The 23048-nt window shown below is 38.5% G+C and overlaps 2 protein-coding genes across 2 annotated transcripts; both read right to left on the bottom strand.

Moving 5' to 3' along the window:
• Positions 1-619: 619 nt before the first annotated feature.
• On the bottom strand, positions 620-6817 carry LOC124171391. Its single transcript, XM_046550562.1, has 6 exons — positions 6680-6817; positions 4660-4857; positions 4293-4551; positions 2349-2476; positions 1985-2223; positions 620-1616 (listed from the first exon to the last, which is right to left on the bottom strand). The coding sequence occupies exons 3-6, from the start codon at positions 4459-4461 to the stop codon at positions 1238-1240; spliced, it is 915 nt and encodes a 304-aa protein (XP_046406518.1). The 5' UTR covers positions 4462-4551; positions 4660-4857; positions 6680-6817; the 3' UTR covers positions 620-1237.
• A 1004-nt stretch (positions 6818-7821) lies between these two features.
• Positions 7822-22342, bottom strand: LOC124171390. The gene is made up of 15 exons (XM_046550561.1): positions 22110-22342; positions 21817-22036; positions 21483-21745; positions 21334-21407; positions 21063-21247; positions 20396-20719; positions 19478-19646; positions 19268-19406; positions 19049-19194; positions 18543-18864; positions 15699-16177; positions 15399-15604; positions 11409-11638; positions 8098-9271; positions 7822-7974 (listed from the first exon to the last, which is right to left on the bottom strand). The coding sequence occupies exons 1-14, from the start codon at positions 22257-22259 to the stop codon at positions 8117-8119; spliced, it is 4062 nt and encodes a 1353-aa protein (XP_046406517.1). The 5' UTR covers positions 22260-22342; the 3' UTR covers positions 7822-7974; positions 8098-8116.
• Between the last annotated feature and the right edge of the window lie 706 nt (positions 22343-23048).

Here is a 23048-nt window from a genome sequence, read left to right as displayed (position 1 = left end):
AGCATACTGTCTGCCTAAATGTGCTCAGAACTCTGTATTACAGTATCTTCTATTCCCAGATCTCTTATGGTGTCATACTCTGGGAAAATTCCTCTAGAGCAAAGAGTATATTCTTAATTCAAAAAAAGTTAATTAGGTCCATGTGTAATGAGTCTTATCGGAAACCTCTTTTTCAGAGACTGGGAATTCTAACTTTTCAATCTGTGTATATTTATAATGCTGTGCTGTATATTACGAAACACCGCACTGATTTTAAAACAAATAAATTTTATCATTCGTATAAGACAAGAAGTTGTGATGATGTGCATGTTTTAATGTCAACCCTAAGTGCAACTTTGAAAGGGCCCCATGCAATGTGTGTAAAGTTGTATAATAATTTGCCACTAAATATTAAAAAGGAAAAAATATTTTTGGTGTTCAAAAAACAAGTTAACTCCTATCTTCTTGATAAATGTTATATGTATTTAGACACTTGCCTACTGAATCATGAAAATATTTTAGCAGATTCGGGAATTATCATTAACGCATTTCCTTTGCTCCACCTTGAATGTGATGAATAGGTGCCAAGTACATATTCACTGATATGAGGGAGCCAAACATGAGGGTAATAGAAAAAAAATTAATGTTCAGAAAAATTTATTAAGGATTAAAGCTAATCAACACATCTCACAAATCCAAATTTTTTAAAGAGAAGAATTATTTAAGTCCACATTAACCTTTAAAGAAACATAAAAGAGGTGTTACTAATTGTCTGGAAATCCTGAAAAAAATCAAACCATGTAACTTGTCGGGCAAACCAAATGCATCAGGAAATATGCGCTCCTTGAGATTGTATAGAAATGTATCATGCATGGAAGAGGTAATTTTGAAAATGTTGTCATCAACTACTTCCAGAAACATTGCATCGAAACAAATTAGAAAAAAAACAGAGAATTGATCAAATGTTGCTTGAAGTACCTTAGAAAGGATTCATCTATTAACTTCTTGAAAATTGGATCATGAGAAATATTAACACCAGAGAATTTTTCAATATTTGCTATTAAATAGCTTACTCACAAATAATTCATCAATTAACTTCTAATAAACTGCATTGTGACTAATCCTACCATAACATTTATCAAAATATGGCATAGAATGGTTTGTGAACCTAAGAATGAAGTTTGCCTTTCATGACTACTCTACGTGTCAATGTCATCAGTAACTGTCCACTTTTTACATTGATATATCATGGAGAAAGTTAAGATGGTTCAAACACTTCCTTTGCAAATGAAACTATATATCTTTCAAAGTATTCTTCGCAGACTTGTGCCACTAGTTCTGCAGGTACAAAAGCAATTGGAGTCTCTTGGTCTTCATCGGGAAATTTCATTTTTTCTGCCCCTGGTTGTTCAGCAGTGGAAATTTGCTTGTAGTAGGGAGGTTCATACCGTAGTCTATGTTGTGACTTAAAGGCATTTTTTGGTGTTCTGTTTACCTCATCTTCTCCCGGAGGCTCATAATCCTCCGAATTTGCAATGCTTTCACAGCTGCAATGGTCATCTATTTTGCTTTCAGATTTGCCTTCTTCGGAGATTTTTTCACAAGTTTTTAAAAACCATGAGCCATTTAGTAGCTTCCTAAAATAGAAATATAAAGAGGGGTAGAAGTAATGGCAATTTTCAGGTTTTCACAGTTTCATCAAAGAAAGATCTGAAAGGGCTATGAATTCTGCAGAATTAAACATTATCAGCTAGCAAAAGAGTTTTGATATAAATTCAAATTGCCAAGCAGATAAAGGAACATGAAAATAGCAGTGGTCAGAGCAATGTCTCGGAAGGACAAGGCCCATGTTTTGATTCCTGGTCCAGGGAAAAATATCCCATGGCAATGAACATGAACTAAAAAGAATTTTGATCCTAGGTGAGCTATTAACGAGAATGTATTAAAACATTAGTCATTCAGAGAAAAATGTGTGAAAGGGGTTTCAATAGATCGTATAACATACCATTGGAGGCCTTCAAAAACATCTCCGATGCATCTTCTAATAGATGTGGAGTTTGCATTAAAAAAACGTCGGTCCTGTAATGTGTAGTCACGCCTAAGGTTTGCATTCCTCCCAAACCTGCTGGGCTGTAATTCACCTGTACACATGTGTGTAGGTGCTTCTTTATTAAATAAAGCCAGTCTCTCTGAACACAATCCAAACGTAAAAGCCAGGGGTTTGTGGTACAATTGTCTTTTCTCCTGAAATAAATTTAATTAATTATGCTCTCTAATAGTTATTATCTGACACTCTTCAATCCCAATTCCATCTGTGCTTTACATAGCTGCATTTGTTGGAAAATATATTAAGCAACAAGTGAACTCACCTCAAAATTCTCTGTGTCATTGCTCTCCTCTCTTTGGTCTCCTGTCATGCATACAGGTGAGTACATTACATCGCAGTTTAACAAATAGCAGTCGACCAGAAGGTCTGAACTATCATCATTAGTAGGCCCTGTAAAGATGGATATTTCAATGGGAACATTTTTAAACACATTCACCGGAAGTTTATACTCCCGCACCTGAATGCTTGGAGTAGAATATTTTTGGCATACCTCTGAGACAAACTTCTTGACTGTGCAACAGTGTGCCCCCTTGCATTCCATTTTCTAGAGAATCCCGGCTGATCCGAGTGCTAGCTACCCAAAATTAATGTTAAATTACATGCCATGGCAAGCAATATCAGTAAAGTCACCATTAGTTAGATCAGGATAATGAGCTCAATGGAAAGAAGATGGTCTAAATGGCATTTAAAGTCTTCAACAATGTTTTAAAGTGGACAATCAAGAGTATAATGTACTTAAATCTAAAACTATACATGCCATCAGTAATTGCATAAAAAATTAGCTCAATTTGGTGTACTTAATGGTAATATCAAGTGAGTGATATTTAAGACAAAAATAGTCTTCAAAATTGGGAGACAGAGTTGTACGATAGATACATAGCAGCTGATTCTGTCAGAATGAATTTCTCAGCTCTCTATGTGAATACCAAGTGGTATGGGAACCTAAATTATCAAATACATATGAGGTCTAATACACTAAAGAATTAACACCATATTTTGTAACACCATATCATAATGTACTCCTTAGCATGAGGAGGTCCTACAGGCAGAGCATATCAACAGAAAAAGGAGCATATTGAAGTGGACAACACTGTTGCCAGAAAATTGTAATATTTTATGTAAATAAGCTATAGAATTCGTTAACATTTTCAATGAAAACAGTTCCTTCAGTCCCACCAATATAAATAGCATTTTGACGTAAGAATATATGTATGCCTTTTTTGCATAGGTGAATAGAGAGTAATTTCCATTAAGGACCTCAGAGTTTATTTCACAGATTAAACCCTCAAGCGTGACTTTAAATGCCCGTGGTCCTTCTCTCTGTGTGTGCGACGCACCATCTGCGTCCTCTGAATGATATGCCTCAAGCGAATGCGGCACACCAAAGGCATCTGAATGTTTCATTCGGTATTCCTATCTCTAGCTCTGCTCCTATTGATATGGATAATTTAAATATAAGCTTGAAATGTATTTTAGTTGAAAACTTATTAGAAACTCCATTTTTCTCAATGTTATGTGCGGGGAAAGGTTCTCGTTGCTCACCAACTTTCATTATAATTTTACTTTATAGAAAGGGGAAGGAAGGAGTAAAAAAGATCCTTAAGACTTTAAAATTTTGCTAATTGGTGAATATGTGAATCTTAGTGAAAACAATCAAAGCAGGAGAGTTTTTATAACGTAAAGGACGGCTCTCGGAATGCGATTCGGAATGTGCTCCATCAATGAGATGGCATGTTGTTCCATAAAACCCACAAACTGAAAAATTTACGGATGAAAGGAGAGAGTGTGTAGTGAATGAGAAAAAATGGAGAGAGAAATGATACAGATGTTTCAACTGCCCAGGAACCTGTATAGAGCGACACCACAGACATGTCAACTCCTAATCTAACCTGAAGGGAGCAGGCATAAGTAAATGACTCTGAAACTTTTAAGTGCATATTAATAATTATCAAGTTCACACAATGCTTTATGGAACATACTGTTTTGGAATTTTTTCCGGAGAGCGATTACGATGCTAAAAATATTTTACTTAATGTCTGCACAAAATCTGCAGTGCCTCCTAATCCAAGCACCCTGTGCGATTTAAATAACTACGATTAAAGCACACTATAGGAACAGAGTAGTCAGGATGCATATGCTGGGTCGCACACGCTTGAGAGGTTAAAGGAGTGCTATGTTAACGCATTTTAAAAGAGTGTTGACCTACCTTGGTTTGAGTAAGTGAGCAAATGTTCCACATGTCTTGGAGTATGCTTAATTCCCTGGGATGTTGTGGAGCTTGGGCAAAGTTTGCTCTTGGATATAGAGAGGAGAAGTGGCAAAACCTGTTGTGGGGATACAGAGCCTGTGTCTGGTGTTATACTGACATCCACCATCACGTCTAAAGTGGATGGACAAGTCAAAGAATTCCACTTGAAGGTAATAGGTACATCACTCTTGTTTACTATAAAGATCAGTCTTGAGGCCTGAAAAATGAGCGTCATTTTATGATAATGGGGAAAAGAAATCTGTTTATTGTAAATCACACTCAAGAGAAATCCTTGGAGGAGTTAACAGTGAACCAGAGTGCACACCTTTGATGTCCTTGGTATCAGTGGAGTCACTACAATTCTCTCATCAGATAACCAGAAAGGAAACTCTGGCTTTGAAGCTAAGGACAAACTGGGTATGTCCACTTGACTAATGTGACAGTATTGTTTCCTTTCATGCACCCCTCGTCCCTCCACTTGTACATTGATATCCTTTGAGCCATATTTAATTTTCAGGGTGCCCTGTAGGAAAACAAATGTGACGTAAGTGCTCTTATTGAAGGATTTTCTTCTTTGCTTCTTATAAAATTGATCTGTCTTCCAAGTCAGAACAGTTACTGGAATACCATGATTTCACACATGGTATTACATATAGTACAACGTTGTAATACCACCATATAGCCTCTGTAATAAAATGGTATTTTATTCATAAAATGACATCAATTGTCTTCCGAAGTTTATACAAATTGTAATGACTTTTTGAAAGGACAAAGCCTTCACAAATCTTTCTGTTCTGCTGAGTGAAATTTTTGCTTGTCTCCCATCTGGTGAGTAACTCCATCTTCATTGACATCAGGTGGGACATGCCTTCTAGGCAGGGCAGAGCCCCAGGCGAATTTCAGGGGGTGGCAAAATTTGAAAAATTTATTTTAAAAGTTATTTAATTTTTCTAATGAAATTTTTAATAGTTATTATTAATTTTTAAATTAATAAAAACAGTAGTATTAACAAAACTTCTCAATGGCAAACATGGATAGTGTAATTTCAACTACCACATAAAAAAGTAGCCTACGGATGTATGCATTATATTTTAGAGGTGGGGAAGGGGGAGAGAAGAGGGATTAGGGCAGGGGCAGAACACTGATCTTTGACCTCCCCCTGACCAAACTCCTGGTTCCGGCCATGATTGATATCCCAGGAAGAAGTTCTAAGAAAAGTAGGAGAGGGGAGAAGCCTCATGAAACCCTTGATAAGAAGGTGGAACAGCCATATAGGCCACATGAGGACAGATATGGCCTGATGAAGACAGTTGTTGAGGGAAAATTGGACGGCAAGAATGGAAAAGGAAGACCTTGAGCAAAATACATGGAACAGATAAAGAGGGATGTGAAGGAGAAGAAATACGTAGGTTTGAAAGGATTAGCTTATAGGAGAATGGAGTGGAGAGCTGCGTCAAACCAATCTTTGGATTGTTGACTAGTGATGATGAAAATTAGGGTAAATGCATTGTAATATCCATATTCTACGGTAAAAGGTTTTACTTTGCATTCATGGAAAATTGAGCTACAAATATTGGGTAAGACAATAACAAAATAATTTGAATCATAAGCTAAGTAAAGTTGATGCTTTGAGGTGTTACTCTATGGACTTTATTCATATCGGACGAAAATTAAACTATGTTTTTCCACATAAAAGTTGTTATGTGGAAAAACGTAGTTTGATTTTCATGTGGTCAAATCAAAGCAAAAATGTGAAGCTCTTTAGGGGCAGCTCGTCCAATTGTTACATTTTAACCTTTGGACACAAACGTTAAATTCAAGTCTGTACCTGATATAGCTACTTTCACTTAAATCTTTTTCATTCTATCATTATATGAAAAGACTAAATCCACTTCCTTTGCCCCGCTAATGTACCAAGGCTATTAAAACAATTGTCACGGAGGGTAAGTCAGATCTAGTAAATGAGACAAGAGGCTATGATTTTGATTTATGGATTGAAATTTAATTTGCCAATGGGTCATTTTGTGTAGGAACTTAATGTGATACTAATCCAAAGGGCTCGGTGGTTTTCTGAAACAATGGTGAACTAACTCACCAGAATGAAATCCCAAAAGAATACATCCGTTCAGCACTCTGGGAAAGCACCAGGTCTACATTTATATGCCCACTGTTGAAAATACTGTTAGACATAGAAGTCCAATAGAGGAGTAGTTAAATAATTTTGAATGAGATCCTGAGATCCTTCTTATCTTTGGCATTCAATCTGCTAAATCAAGGTTTTTAAAATAACTGAATATGTATGTATCCATAAAATGAAACGAATTTCAAAATAACATCCAAAGTACCTGGTTGCATGAATACTTCTCAGCTACGGACACATCTGCCAGGGTTATCCTATTGGCATACACTGTAGGATGAACACCAAAGTTCTCCTGCTCTTTATCATATGCACAGACGGTTAGCTGGAGTTTAAAGGAGTTAATCACAGGTGGATGGTCTCCTTATTTCCCATCAGCTGAGTGTTCCTAGGGTTTGGATTGCTCTCCCTATTTTGTCCAACAGAGGGGAACTGGGCAAGCAAACTACGTCTCTGAATTACTATGCCTGACGCACACTGGGGACCTTCTTGTTCATTTTCCTTTGCTAGGTCATCTATAATATGCTCCATCACCCTTTGTTTTTTTTGGGGTAACAGTGGTGTTATCCTTAACCTTTGAGCTCTGAAATTCAGTGAGTTGGCACAAATTGAATTTGCTTGCTGTTTTCATGTCTGGGCAGAAAGAACCTCTCATCACCATTCCATCAAAAATCATTTGTTCATTTTTGTCCTCTTTATAGGAATCCTCATCAGATTCTGCTGTGCTAGTCTGATTAGACTGCCTTAGACTGTCTAGTGGAAACTCTGAGCTCTTTTCATATTTCGCCCATATGGTTTCCAAAATGGAATCTGTAAGTACCATAGGACCTGACACCTTTCCATATATTTCAGTTTCACTTTCATATGATTCACTGTCATTTCCTAGGGGTATGCAATGTTTTGGTTTACTTGGTGACTTGTAGCCTTGCCTTTTGCGCTTTTCCTTCAAATTCTTGGAAGGAGATTTTTCTTGTTTCACTTGTCCATTCATTAAACTGATTCTTTTCAATTCTTCTTCGTCTTGAATTTTGGAGGCTGCCGACCTTCCCTTTTTCTTAGTTGACTTCGTGCTGTTTTTTCTTGACTCTTTAGTTTCACTCATTCGATATTCGACACATCAGCATCCCAAGGGAGCTTTGCACCACCAGTATCTGCATAACTGCATGAACATAATGTGTCACAAGCTTAATATGAATTCAAGAATATTCCATATCATGAGATAATTGACGCTCGTATTTTATCCCAAAACATGGTGAAGTGGCACTTGACTGACTTCACTTGACGAACTACCACAGCTGTTGATGGCAAATCTATTCTTACCTCATATGGCTCAGCATTTTTTGGCTGGAATTGAATGATGACAAGGTAAATTGATTTTGGGAAAATGAGTCCAATTGGGTTTATACACTTGAAGATCCTTTTCAGGTCTTTCTCAATGTTGTCTTCAATTCCGGTGATTATTAGAGACGTCTGGTCATCATGTGGGTTGTAAATCCATGTGACCTGAAAAATATTTCAAATTTACTATTCAGAACCATTGATTTTCCAATGTCAATGATTGGATTCGAGCCAAATATGTATAAATCCATAAAAATGAAATGCATTTCAAAATAACATCCAAAGTACCTGGTTGCACGATGACTTTTCAGTCAAGGATAGGATAAACACCAAAGTTCTCCTGCTCTTTATCATATGCACAGACGGTGAGCTGGAGTTTAAAGGAGTTAATCAGAGGTGGATCTATTTCTGTTTTTGGTTTTCTCTTTGGCTCTTGCTTGGAGTAGCATGACTGATAATTCGCAGTGTCTGAGCCAGAATCAGAATTAGATGAGCTTTTCTTAGTTGATGACTTCCTTGGAACTCTCATGTTCCCAACGGAGAGGCTGTGTATAATTTGAGGCGTTTGGATGTCCCATTGATGTATTTCTGGCTCTGGGGCAGAATGCCGCCTCTTCTTGTATATTTTGTCTGCTAAGGGCAGCCCACTTGCCCCCCTTGAACTTGTGGGAGGAAGAGACTTTGATTTTGGTATCTCCTCTTCCGATGACGAATGCAAAATTGCTGAGTGCACAATATTCATCACCCCTTGAGCCTTGATCTCCCTTGAGTCGAGCCTCAACTCATTACCCTGAGCATTAATTGGCTTGTGAGGATGCTTTGAGATTGAGGGGTTTGCAGGATGCTTTGCATCGTCTTCACTGCTATCGGAAGTGCTATGATAAGAGTGCAATGCGCTCGTGATGAATTTTGGGGCAAATTGGCTCAGTATATTTTTTCTTGAAGGCCAAGAAGGAATACTTGGCTTTGAGGCTTTGATGAAGTTACCTCTACCATCTTCACTCAATGACGAAGTTGACTCATCTCCTGAGGTGGAGTCCAAAATAAACTCAGGTCCCCAGAGAGTATGCAGAAGTATTTCACTTGTTTCTCTGCAAGTTTCGTCATTAGAGCTCTCACCCCTCCCAAATGAATTCTTTGAAGCACATGCCTCATTTGTAGCACAATGGAAGACCATGGCGTCTTCTTGTTGGTGGTGAAGTGGATCTGTGCCTTTGTACAAAGTTCTGCAGTCTTCTGCTTGGTTGCGGGTTTCAAATTCATCAGAGGACATGTTATATTGTGGGCCTGTTGACATCAAAGCTGGTTGCTCTGATTCAAATTGGATATTTGACAGTATGTCTTGTTTTTGGTGAACAGTTATGTCCTCTTGTGACATTGCAAAATTTATTAAGAACTGGAAGCTAAAGTTCCCTTCCAGCTCATGATGTACTTCAACAGAAATAATTTCTGATTTGGCAGGCTGAAAAGGATCAAAGAAGCATTTTATTACTTCAAATGTAGTGGTTACAATGTGCAATGTAATATATTTTCACAAAATGTTAAACATTAATTGAACGCTAACATTTTCATGGAATATGTGATTCTTTGTTCAGGTTATCATATTACTAGAACAAATGTACTTGTACCTCTTATGTAATTTGTATGAAATTCAAATACATAATTTAATCATTGACATGAAACTCATGTCTCTTGGATACTCTGACGCATTTTTCAGCAATCACATGTTTGCAAAGCTATAAGTCATCAATAACAAATACCATGCTGGAAACTAAGGATGAGTCGGTTATTAAATTTTTTTGGTTCCCGATGCCAGTCCGGATCTCCCCAATCAGTTCTACCTTCTCGTTACTCGGTTCCAAGGACGAACTCTTATTATCTAATTAATGGCAATTTTAAATGAACAACCACACGGAGTGAATGAAAATAATTTCAATATAGATGAAAATTAGCAAGAAAGCTTCGTAAAAAAAGTTAAGATTGTCTCCATCATTTTATTCGCCAAGTAGAAAAGTTTAAATACCACGTTGTTAAAGAATGCTAAAGATGGACCAATATGTCGCATTACATCGGGTAGCCTCTGGTTCTATCCCCAGGTTTTGATTCTATAAATTCAACATTTTCACCCTATTTATTCTTTTGTGGTAGAAGTATTGCCTAGTTTGCCTTTTGCATTGTATTGCCTTTTGTGGTAGAAGGAGGACAGGTGTTTGCGGAAAACAGTAGTGGTCTGTGGGCATACCCAGTTGGGGGGGGAGGGGCAACTGTCCCCTCCCTACAAGCAAAAATAAATTTATGTCGTATGTCGAAGAATTACACTAAATGTACATGATTCATTCGTAAGACCACTTTCAGACCAAACAATTTTCCGCCGGCATCGCCGATGGGTGCCGTGCCGTCAACGGTGCGATTCGATTCGTTTGACATAGGGTGTATTCAGGGGGAGCTCCGTCACTGAGCGGTTGGTGAGCGAACCACCGCTCTCCTCCTGAATGTGACCACTCACCACCCGATCTCTAGTGAGCAGCCGCCATATTTGTGAGCGTCCTCCTGGGTGTGATCAAGCGCTCACCGAGTAGGAGTTCGAAATAGTGTCGGAAGAACTGTCGAGTCGATCAGCCATCTTAGAAATACTTTGTTACGTATCGTACGCTGGATGACTTATGCGTAATGTAGGCACATGAAATGCGATTGGTAGAAGGCCTTTTGTTATGTATTTACTTACTAAATTAGGAAGCCAAAAGTAGTTTCGACTCGTTTGACATAGCTATTGTAAGTTGAGAGAATGGCACCGAGCTGTGGACAACGGCAGGGGAAAAGTCATTTGAAATTGACTGCGGCAACGGGCATGTTACCCACAATGTTGGCATGACCAAATTACGGAACAAACCAATCATGTTTATCACAAAAGTAAATCAGCTTTACCGGCAATGCACACCTTTTTGTGGGCTGAGAGAATTGAAATATGTATGTACTTGCTTCATAAAATAGTAAATGGTGAACGCAGAAGCCTCAACTTAACCAGTGAAGAGAGATAGATATGCGCACATTGTATGTAAATACCAATCATTCGTAATGAAAGGAAGAGATTTATCACATGTGGACACCAAGCAGAGAAGTATGGTTCTTTTAAAAAGTGATGCTGAAAGTATGCCTACAATATTGGCCAGTACTGCCAGAGATCTAAAGTGTAAGATTTTTGGAGAATCAGGGGCAGAAACGAATGCATATGGAGACCAAGAAAAGTCGAATTGTCGGATAGCTGTCTCAGTGTAGTGTCAAGCTGTCTCATTCACCCTGACGATTACAATTTTTGATCCTGCATGAAGCCATTCAAATCTCAGAAAATTCCATTTTCAGCATTTCGTGCATGTTGCTCATATCCCAGGTGTTCTGAAGGCCTTAAAATTTGACGCCTCTGAGATAATCTGTCATATGCTGTTGAACAGCCACAATACTCCTACAATAGCACTGGGAATGTAAAAACATGAAAAACTAAACTTTTTTCATCTTCTGTCACTTGGGTTTTTTCCGTTGAAACCTTGTGATGAGATATTCACTGCTACAGGATGTTGATGGGACAACTAAAATTTGCTTACCATTATGGTTCCTTTCTCAGGCAGAATTCGTATCACGGATAGCAAAGGGCATTCCTCAGATGAAGATGGTGTTCCATGTGCAGGGGAGTCTAATGTTTTCTGTTCTCTTCTCGGGCAACATTGAATAGTTCTTAGAAATGAGCTATCATTCAAGTTCAGAGCTTCATTTTGTTGGTGCTGAATAAGAGCAATTAGATGCTTAAGACCATCATTGGATCTAGAGGATTCATCTGAAAATAGAGCATATTATAATAGGTCACAAGCAAATTCAATAAAGGAGGGAATGGCCTTGGCATACCAGGTACCTGCTGCTAATGCAAACAGTTGAATATTGAGTGCACCAGTGTTGTCCAAGCAAAACTAAATGTGCCCTGTGATATGCATAATTGAAGCGTTGAAATGGGAAATGTAAGTAAGTCACCAAATGTGAATTTTACATAAGACGAAGGAAAGAGGTTTGCCAACAATGTGAAGCTTATATTATTGTACAAATTTCGTCAATCGTAGCAAACTGATTTAATGTATCAGTTGACTTTCTACCTTATCCATGTCATTGGCATGTGCACCTTGAGCATGTACTACCTTCTCCATGAACAAACGAAATTTGGATTTTTTGTGACCTTTCCCATGTGAACCCTTCAATTAACTACTTTTGGCTACGGCACCATTGCTGTGCCATGATATGAGCATGAAATGGCAGAGGATTACCTAAGATACCACATTTTGCAACATCGAGGTTTGTGTGCAGAATGTGAGGTGTCACGAATGCAAAGTTCTCCAAATGTTTTCAGGGAGTGATGCAACAATATTTATGGGTGCCGATGAGCCTGCAAGTTTTTAATACATCAATAACATCAAAATTAGGATTAAACCGATAAATGACACACAGAATATTACCACATAACTATCCAAAGTCCACCAAATTTACAAGAGCGATGACATTGTCACTTGCACACTCCATGGGACTGTTGGGCATGCAGGATTCCTAAGCCTCTTTGAGTTTCAGCTTGTCCGCCTAACTTTCCTTTGTCTTTGCGCAAACAATTTGGAATCACATTTAGTACAGCAACAGACTTATAAGTCCGGCATGGTATTTCGTATAGCACACTGGGTAGATTTCAACAGGTAAAATGATAGATAACAGATGAGAAGAATTGTGCTAGAAGTACACAATAATTATTTTCCTTTTTTTAGTTTTTGATAACACCCATTGATGATATGGATAAACATTGCTCTTTGCTTCATTTAAATCATTGATTTTCAATTTGAAATAATTTTTTCCTTTGAAAATGATTATTGAGCTTTGCCATTTTTCAGACTGCAGTGCAATCAATTTTTGGCAATTTCCACGCATGAACATGCATTTTATGCTCTGTGTTAATTTAATTATAATCTGTTCACATCATGTTCATGGGTGAGCTTTCACGAGACCCCGGACTCTCTCAGAGGGCTTTGCTGATGGGGGAGGGGTGGTACCGAGAGAGAGAGAGAGAGAGCAGGAGCAAGCATAGCATTGCCAAACGTAGATAGCCACCAGAGTTTGTCACTGAAAACATGTGAGTCGTGGGTGTCCACAGCAGTGACGTAGCCAGGAATTTTATTTTGGGGGGTCCGAAACCAGGGGGGACCATGGGGGGCGTTCGGACTCCCTGGTCCCTCCCCCTGGCCATACCACTGCGCCACAGATATTTTGGGCCAGGCGCTGAGACACCATCATTTGGAATTATCATTTATCATTTGGTAGAACTGGAGAAAAATATGCATATGGAACAAGTAAAAAAAGATGTGAAAGAGAAAAAATGCGTAGCTGTGAAAAGATTAGCTGATAGGAAAATTGAGTGGAGAGCTGTGTCAAACCGTTCTTAGGATTTTTGAGCAATGATTTGAAAGTTGAACTCATACCTTGTACCTATTTCCATTTGAATTCCCTTACATTTAGAAACTGCATTCATAGCCATAATACAAGGAGTTAACAACATATTCATCTACCATATCAGAGATTGTCAAAATCACTTAATAGTCATGAGACTGTGGGTATCTAAGTATTTAACACACTTCCTTCACACGCAAAGGAGTGCATGCCACTGAATGTGTAAAAGAATAAAATTTATTTGTGGTTGGTTATACATCCCTTTTATAATCTTTCAGAGTTTATAAAATGCAAAGATGTTGCATCTATGTAATAAGGGTATAGCATGCATAGTGTTCGATTATTATTCAAATTAACTTCTTCATTAGCTTTTTCCACTGCTAATTTGATACGATGACTTGAGGATGTGACCATAAAATTTTTTATTATTATTATTAAAACACCTTAATTCATGCCAACATTTTATTCCCTCTGACCTCACTATTCATTACTCGAGCATTGAAGGTGATGATATGAGGTTTTTCACACATGAAATGACTAAATGATCTGTAGAATTCTTGTTTTTCCATGAACACTCTGTTTGTATACGTGGTACTCCTCTCAACTTTGCTCTTGTTCCCTTTATAAATAGCTATGGCCTCTGGATGATTTTTGGCATTTGTGCCCCACATCTCCTTGTTTGCTACTTTTGAGAGAGCAATGAGAGTTATTAATTCTCCAAACTAAGACAAGGTGCAAGAGCAGTGTCACTTGCAGAAACTTCTTTCATATAATGATGCAACGCTTTTCTTTGGCCCATAATGTCCAGTTATGTACCTCACGTAAAACTTTATTTTGGCACCTATAGCACTTGTTGAGTCATTTTAAAGGAATTTAAAAATCTCATGCACATAATCATTCTGATAAGTAATTTTTGGTCTTCAAAGCATAGGTTGTTGCTGACAGTTTGAGTCTTACTTGAGTGCTGGACTAAAAATCCTTCCAGAGATATGGAATGAACTTATTATTTACATCATCCATACCATACATCCAAAGCTTATTTCTCAACCAATTACAGAGAGCTTTACGTAGAAGTTAGCATGTATGATTTAATCAACAGCTTATATTTTTAACTATCAAATAGGAAAAATACAGTAACTAAGAAAGAATTCCACGCTGCAGACACTTCAGCCAGTTTGATAGTGTGATGGTGTTTTATGTACATTCCGAACTAGGTCAAGAAATCACAGTAAGCTTGTTTCTAAGCAGTTGTTCAGTGGAAATGGTGGAAGAGTTTGTGACCATTTAATTGCAGAAGTTTTCTATACCAATTTCTCAGTGCACATGTGAAATGTGATGTGAATAATGTAAAATGACAACAACAAATAAGGGCGACAACACGTATTGCAAAACTCATTTCCAAAACTTTTTATGGTAAATTGCCCCATGGAAATCAGTGAAATCATCCATCATCATCTGAGGGAAGCGGTTATCATCAGCCCAAATGATAATGGCAGAAGTAGCCATCAAAACAAGAGCAACAGAAAGAAATAGGGACACAATGGTAACCTTTGAGAGCATCATATCCTGGGAGGTTACATTTTTAATGTAACTAAATCATAAATATATGTATTATGAGGGTAGTACTTACACATTCATATTGCAACAAAGTACATATTGAAATGTGGATGCAGGTTGAAATCAGCATTAAGTTATCAAATTGACTGGGTGGAGCAGTTTGTAAACCTCTCCTAAAATAGGGTTCACCTTCTTTTTTGTGTCTGAAATGGGTTGTTAACATTCTCCAATGGACTGCACGCTACAGAACTCAAGAGAAAGAGGAAATGCCACTTCACATAATGCTGGAATAGGGAGATCAACTGGCATGGTCCAAACTGACCGTATCATGAAGTACACAGTAGTGTACCAAATAAATGATTTTAATTCTTCCTGGTGAATAGTATCCAGGAATCTTTCTCGGGGTCTAAACGTCGGCCAATCAACTGAATTAACCTGGTGTGCATCCCGAGAAGAATTCCTGAGAAGTGTACCTAGTTGAAAAATCAACTGAATAAAAAACCCATGGACTTATTCTGAGTCATACTAATTACATTTTATGTGGCTGTAACATCATGGCTCACCACTGATTTCCGGTGCAACTTTCAATGAAGGTGGCATCTCTATGTCTCCATGCTGAATTTGCACATCCCATGAAATGGGTAAATGTGATAAATTTTGCAACTTCATCCTGTAGTAAATGGGAGGTGAGCCAAGAGGTTGTCCAGGGAACCTCATGTTGATGTTTTTCACGTTGCCATCTGGATTTGATTGGAGGTCCTCATTGAATCTGGACAGAAGAAAGACAAAAGAAACACCAAATCCATTGAAACATGTTATTGCATTTTATGCAGGCAATATCAGATCCTCAGTCTCACACTTGCCTGTCAAGGTCCAAGCTTTTCCACAAGAGGAACGGATTGAAGAATTCATCATTTTTTGAAGCCAGTATGTCCACTATTTTGACCTTGGGCCATGCCCCCTTGCAGGTGATAGTCCCTAATATTTTTGATAGTGGAGTACTTTCCTCCTCATTGGTGGACATGTCATTATCCAATATTTGCTTTACCTCCATGATCAAACTATATGTTTCAGGGCACATTTTTGTATTAAATACCACACAAGTGTAATTTACTGACTGATAAGGCTCAAGTGTTCCCTGAGATGGAGAAATCTCATAGTTGGACTGATCAATGAGGAGGGAGTGATCCATGCAGCTTTCAAGGGACCCGTTTGTGCTACATTCAAGCTGAAGGAGCAGACGATATGGTATCCTAGCATCAGTGTCATTGGTCAGCCTGAATGAACCCACTGCAGGATGAGTCGCTATGAAATCATCAATGAGGATACAAGATGGTTCCATCTGGAAAAGAATAGCAGATTTTACTACATTAGATATCAACCACTGAGGAGTAATATTCCCAAAGAGAAACTCAGGGATGTAAGCTGGAATCACATGATATAAATTCAGGTATGCAATCAAGGACTCAACCAATATTTAAGTAATTTGGGCTCTTTCCATACCAGAATCTACCTTGGATGATTCAAACACTGAGTGATGTAGATGCTCTGCATTAGTCAATTGTCACTCAATAAAGCGGACCACACCACCTAGGCGGCAGTCTCGTATATACCGGGCATGTGAGCTAGTCGTTGTCTTCATCCTTCCCTGGGACAACAACATTGGCAACGAGAATGCCTAATTTAATGGAGCGATTTGTTGCTGGGGAGGATAGTTGGGAGTCGTATGAATGTATAGGTTGTTGCAGTATGTCATAGTGCATATCATATAGAGGGAGATGATGAGGAAAAGAAGAAGGCGATACTTCTTTCCTCAATCGGGAAGGAGACTTATGAAGTGTTACGCAATCTTTGTGAGCCAAAGAGGCCTAGTGACTTGCGTTTGGAGGAAATAACAGAAAAGTTACGTAGATACTTTTCTCCCAAAAGGTCGGTGATTGACAAGTGACACAAGTTCATGAAATGTGTGCAAACAGAGAGAGAGGGAATTTGCTGCCAGATTAAGGAAGGAATCCCGCCACTGCGATTATGGAATATTTTGGGACCAAGTCCTGTGAGACCACTTGGTTTGGGGCCTCAAAGATAGTAATATTGTACACTGGGAGTTAGTGCCAATATTTGTGAACCACGTGACTTGAGAATCTCTCTTATTATGGCATTTTGTAGAAACATCCCAACAAAGCATTTAATGCATTCAAATGATAGTGAAATGGATAACTTTCTCAGTAACTTTGGTAACATCATGACTGCACTTGGGCATTATTTTGTCTCCTGTAATCCAAATAAGGTTACATATATATTTTGGTGCTATAGTTTGATTCACATGTTAAATTACTTTGACTGACCCAGTGGGAAAAAGTCAGTTCAAAAGATATGCAAAGAATATTCTCTTGCATAGCATATTTAGTGCAAAGGCTTCATGAGCGACGAAAGAATCAACAAACGGCACACTATCCGAGTTCAAAGTACATGCTCCTGAAGTAGTGCACTGGATGTTCATTGGATATTTATCTGCCACCACCCTTAGCCAGATCGTGCTGTAAGACAGTTCAAAGTTACTCCATAGGATATGCATCGTGCACCAGCCATGGCTAGATCCTACAGCGAGAAGGTTTAAAGTTTCTTCTTAGGATGTGGACCATGGTGGTGGACCTTCATCCAGCGTGGTACTTTGGATGTTAATTGAATATGCAAACTTGGGAGAGGTATTTTGCAAGCTGTTTTAAGCATTACCCAAAACACTGCAACTGACGAAAAATTTCAACTGGGTCCTGCTACGTTGTGAAAGACTGTAAATAGGAAGAACTAATGTACTCATTGATCCAACATGATCAGTAGCCAGCTTGGTCTTTTCTACTCTGCTTCTGTGGGGCTCATCTCAGCTCATGACTCTAAGCACCATGAGTTAAGGCTAAACACGACGGGCACATAGTGCAAATTTCGCCAAGAGATGAAACTACCATCGGGAGAACCTCAGCACTGTTGAATAGCAACTACATCCCACATTTCCCAAAATCAACTATCCACCCTCATTCCACCCCTCTAACATTTACCTCCCCTTCGTAGCCCCCCCAACAAGCCTCAGGCAACCCAGATAATTGCTCGCTCATGTTTATTGTTAGGAAGACCATAAATCCTTCGAAGTAAAATATCAAGTTACATGAGAAAAATAGAAACGTGTTTCACCCCTCCCCCATTCTTGCCAACGAACCTTTTTCAGCCAACCTTCTTCAAAGACTCCCAGTTTCTCTGCCATGTAAAAAAACAAAAAAATGAGACACCTATTGGGCCCAAAAGTGCCTAACCATGACTTTTGGCAAATGATGAGTGATCTTCACTGGATTGAAATATTCACAAAATTCAAAAGAAAATGACACCGAGCACAGTGTATTTTTGACATTTTTAAGCATTTTCAGTAGTTCCCTCGTGAAAATATAAGAATGGAAGTGGAATGGATAGAGATCGGGGTTCAATAGCCAGAGAAAATTTCACTCAAGTCGAGTAAACGTTTCAAGTTACCTGAGAACAATGGGAAGTGATTTCTTTTGAATAGCTCCCTGTCATTGCATTGAAATTTAGATTTCTCATTCTAATTCATTATACATAATATAGCTACATATCCATTTGGATAGACATACACATGTATGTGCTTTGTGATACCAATGAGGTGGAACTTGCTCACTGATTTGTATGAAAAAATTCCTTACCTGTGGGAATGTGTTCCTGCAGAGGATTTCAGCATATATTGTGTACTCTTTCTGATAGCTTTCAAAATCATCATCAATGGAGTGGTGAGCTGGTGAAAAGTCAGTATTTTCCTCCTCATAATATCCATTCCCTTTTTCCATTATTTTCCTTAGAGCCGGGCTTCTTATTACTTTTGCAGTTATCGTTACTAACTCATAATTGTAACCACAGACCCGGGGGCAGTACTCCCATTTCTGAATGACATTGTCATGCGGAGCTATAATAAATTTTTTCTGGCCCACATTGAGCACAGATGGCCGTGCACTTGTTGAGCAAGAAAGCCTGTGAAAGAGAAGAAATGCCTGAGGTGACAACTCAAACGTGCATTCTTCAGCCTCAGATTTTTTTAAATCGCCCAATTTCACAAGAGTGGATGTAAGAAAGATGCCAATGCTGAGTAAACAACTTATTAGGGGAATGGCTGAAACACTTTAGCCACTGACTAAATGACTTTCTTTGTACTTACTCGATCCATAAGGGGGAATCGTTCCTCACTGTGAAATGAGTTGCCTCCATACAACCCACCATGGCAGGAGCAAAATTTATTGTGTCTCCGACATCACCAAAAAATACATTTATGGTGCTAATCACTGCAATCAGGTTCACTTGTGTCTGGAATGACATTGGTAAAGGCTAGTACTGCATTGCAATAGGTGATTTATAAAGTGCATTAAGTAGCAGTTACCTTATCAATCACAATCCCATTTAATGCAACATTCCAACGTTCCATGTAGGTCACATGAAGGAATCTTGGTGTGTGATGTACGCCTATGTATCTAAATTGGTTGTTGATGAGTCCTTGCTTGGGCTTCACGGTGAACTCCCTGAAAAAAGACATCACTTTAACCATCATCTCTGGGTTCAAGCAAAAATAAAACTCATTTCATTCACTTACCCTGTTTTTGGAGCAATAATTTCATAGTTTACTAGGTGGCATGACTTGGTTTGAATGAATAAGCTGGAAAAATTATCCTGCATGCGGCCCTTGATAGGGAATACTAATGTAGAAGGATCGGCTATACATTCCATTTGTGGTAGGCAGTTCCTGTTGTGCACATACTGGCCTGTTGAAAATACACACACGGTGATATGAGAATGGGAATAGAGTTTTGAGGTAATGATTCTACAAAAACTAACGGTGTTGTGATAACAAATAGGTTGAATCGAATGTGGGGTAAAAGTGAAGTCATTAATGTGTTACCTACCTACATTAATTAGGTTTAGAAATCAAAAATTGATTAATTCAATGGAAAGTACAAAATATCTTCTAGATACCTTGAGTATGTCTGCAATGTCTTGGATGTCTTAAACATCTACTATATTTTTAGAAAATATCTTCAATGTCTTGAATATTTAAATTATCAACTAGATATCTACAAATGTCTTCTTGGAGTGGAGACACATATTGAATATTTCCACTGAAATTAGCCGATAACTGCTAGCTTTGAGGTGAAAATTGAATGGTTTTGAAAATTAAATGTTGGACGGCTAGATAAAGTCATTGTACGCACGTGCACCGAAGAAGCAAAGGCAAATGTTTATTGAAGCGATTCAAAGTTAGGATAGCTTTTTTTTTAATATCCATTGCATGTCTAGAATACTGAGTAGATTTTTGAATATGATTTTCTAAAAAATATCTTCTCACGATATCTTGTAGATATCAGAAAACACACTCTGATATCTACAAATTGTCTAGAAGACATTACAGTCTGAGATTTTGAAGATAGTAGCCGAGGACGTTCTAGATATTTTGTAGACATCTAGTAGATGTTTTGTGCCACGTGAGTCAGTATTTGGGTGGGTTTGTCCATACCTATGAAGGTCATTTCAAAGTTCAGTGGTGTGAGTGACTCTAACCACTCTGAATTTGAAAATATTTGACATTCCCTCCATGGTTCGGAGCAGGATGGAAGTGAATGTTTTGGCTTATGCCAGAAAAGCCATCCATCGATTGTTGCAGACACAGCCATATCACCATCAAGTTCCAGTTGAGGACCAACTTCTTCATAGCTATTGAATGCGGTAATTTTTTGCAGCTTTCCATAATCAGCAATATTTTTGATTACCTTGAATTTGAAGGTCTCTTTAGGATATAGGTAACAAGCCCTTGGGCTGATGCTGAATAATCGCCGAGCATCTGAAATATGTTGAATACCTCATTAGTTCAGGAATACAAAGGTTTACGACACTGAAAAATGACATGAGCTCACTACACAATGGAGAAAGACTTGAATTGTACAGCATTGCTGACGATGGAAAATTTTCAATGGATGTTCATAGTTTTATCGCCTCATCATTCATCTGATGAGGACTTACAGAGTAAATCGTAATGATGGTAAAGGATATCACCCATGTAAAGCAATGGGGTCCCTGTGTGTTAAACATCAGCAGATGGGATCTAATGTGTGGTCTTGTGACACAAAATGGGTATTAAATAGGATGGTCATCTTTATCACATGAATAACATTGAATAATGGTACCTTCCGACCACATTAGGGTGAAGGAGTCGTCTGTTTTGTTCGTGACTAGGATACTGGTGCATTTTTCCTCTGGCGGCATGACAACTGCGAAGTCAGGTTTCACATCCACTATCTCCTCCCAATCGCGGTAGATGTACGTTTCCAATGAGGTCCTACTCTTTGATTTATCAGGTAACCCAGGGTACCTTCAGGAAAGATACATTATTAGGCCTTTGTATGATTTCAGGTAATATTTTTCGACACTTTTTGTGCGACAAGAAGTTTAAGTCACCTTATGATATTTGGAGCACATTTGGTATAATCGGAGGCCGCACAAACGCCAATGAGGTGGAATACGATGGGATCCTGTGGGAATTGAAATTATGCACGCATAAATAAAATGATCAACGTGACTTGCATTCTCGCAACACTACATTTTACCTGGTATTTAACCAAACAGAAGACGTCTTTTTCAACCGTACCCTCGAATGGCGGGTAAAATTGTATTTTGATTACGATCGTTTCACCCCCTTGAATAATGCTCCTTGCAGGGTGAAGTCGAAAGATCGAGTTGCCATCGTCTATGTCGAAATACATTTCGGCTGGTGCGGAGGAGCAGTTATGTAACTCCACTTGGCTCTCGGTTACTGTGCCCATGATTGCTAGCATCCGAACATCCCGAGTCGATTGGACGATAAATGGTCCTGAAATTGTGAGTGTAATTATGAACGTAATTCTTGGAGGAAAAAACAGCTTTGTTTTACGAGTTTCTCACCAATGCTGCGTCCGTGGAGGCGGATTTTGGCGACTGGCAACTTCTGGCTGTAGACGTATAAATAGTCCACATAGGTCTCAAACGGTTTCAGAGGTGTAAATTCCACTTCAATGTCCGCTTCTTCGTTTGGTTTGAGCGAGAATTTATTATGTGCAACCATGAAAACATATCGTGGGACTCGTGCTCGTTTGCGCCTCCTTATTTTATAAGTCCGATGTTCCTGTGGAAAGAAAATATTTTTAATAGCAATGAAAAGGCTGTGAAATGCTACATCTTAAGTAAAATTGAATTACCTTCGATTCGTTCACAATGGAGAAAAAAGCGATTTCGCGGCTGCCCATTTCAATGGTGCCGAAGTCAACATCCTTGGATCGTGTAATATCTTGTGTCCACGATGAACGTTCCAGTTTTCCATCCGAATTAATATCCATATTATCAGTCATAATACTCCAAGTTTTCGCCAATATTACAGAGTCAGGTAGAGCGGCACGATAATGCGTGCGACCTGGCTCATCGTCGCAGCAAAATGGCGACGAGACACCGGGTTAATCGGCGAAATGCAGATACAACAATGTAATGATCGAGAGAACGTTAGCATTGATAATCTCGTTCTATTTGTAATAGGAAATGAATGTGCAAACATTTTAAATTCCAGTATATACTAATGAAAATTAAGGTATCGCTATCCACTTTTAAAACATTTGCAAAAACGCGCGCAAACGTTTTGCGCGGGAAATTTCCCGCGCTAGTTGACGCCATCTCTATTTATTATAATTACTTTATTATGGACATTTTCTGAGGAAGTGAAAATCCATTTATTTTTCATGTCAGACACAATTGAGAAACATTTTCAGGTTACATATGGAAAAATAGCGCATTTCCTTGTCAAGTGCCGTTGTGCCCTACGGCCTTCCAAAGATGGCGAAGTCACCCTTAGCATAGATGTAGTAAAACTGCTCACAATCAGGGCCTATAAATATTTTGCCTATTTAAAAATAATCATAGGCTAGTAAAATTTTGAATAAATACTGAATAAATCCGATAAACTAATAAAAACGCGAATAAGCAATGCAAAAATCGGGTTAAAACAAACAGTGTGATGGCCTTCCATGAGGTACCTATATCTCGTTCCTTCATGTAAACGTGAGAAACCTAACCTTAGAATACAAAATTCATTAAAAACTCTGCAAGTTTGAGGACGAGGCAATCTTCAGGCATAACCGTCTTTTATG

This window comes from Ischnura elegans, chromosome X, assembly GCF_921293095.1.
Source record: "Ischnura elegans chromosome X, ioIscEleg1.1, whole genome shotgun sequence".
In the NCBI taxonomy this organism is placed as follows: domain Eukaryota; kingdom Metazoa; phylum Arthropoda; class Insecta; order Odonata; family Coenagrionidae; genus Ischnura; species Ischnura elegans.
The sequence above is the reverse complement of the archived record's forward strand: the minus strand, read 5'-3'. Positions and strand labels throughout refer to the sequence as shown.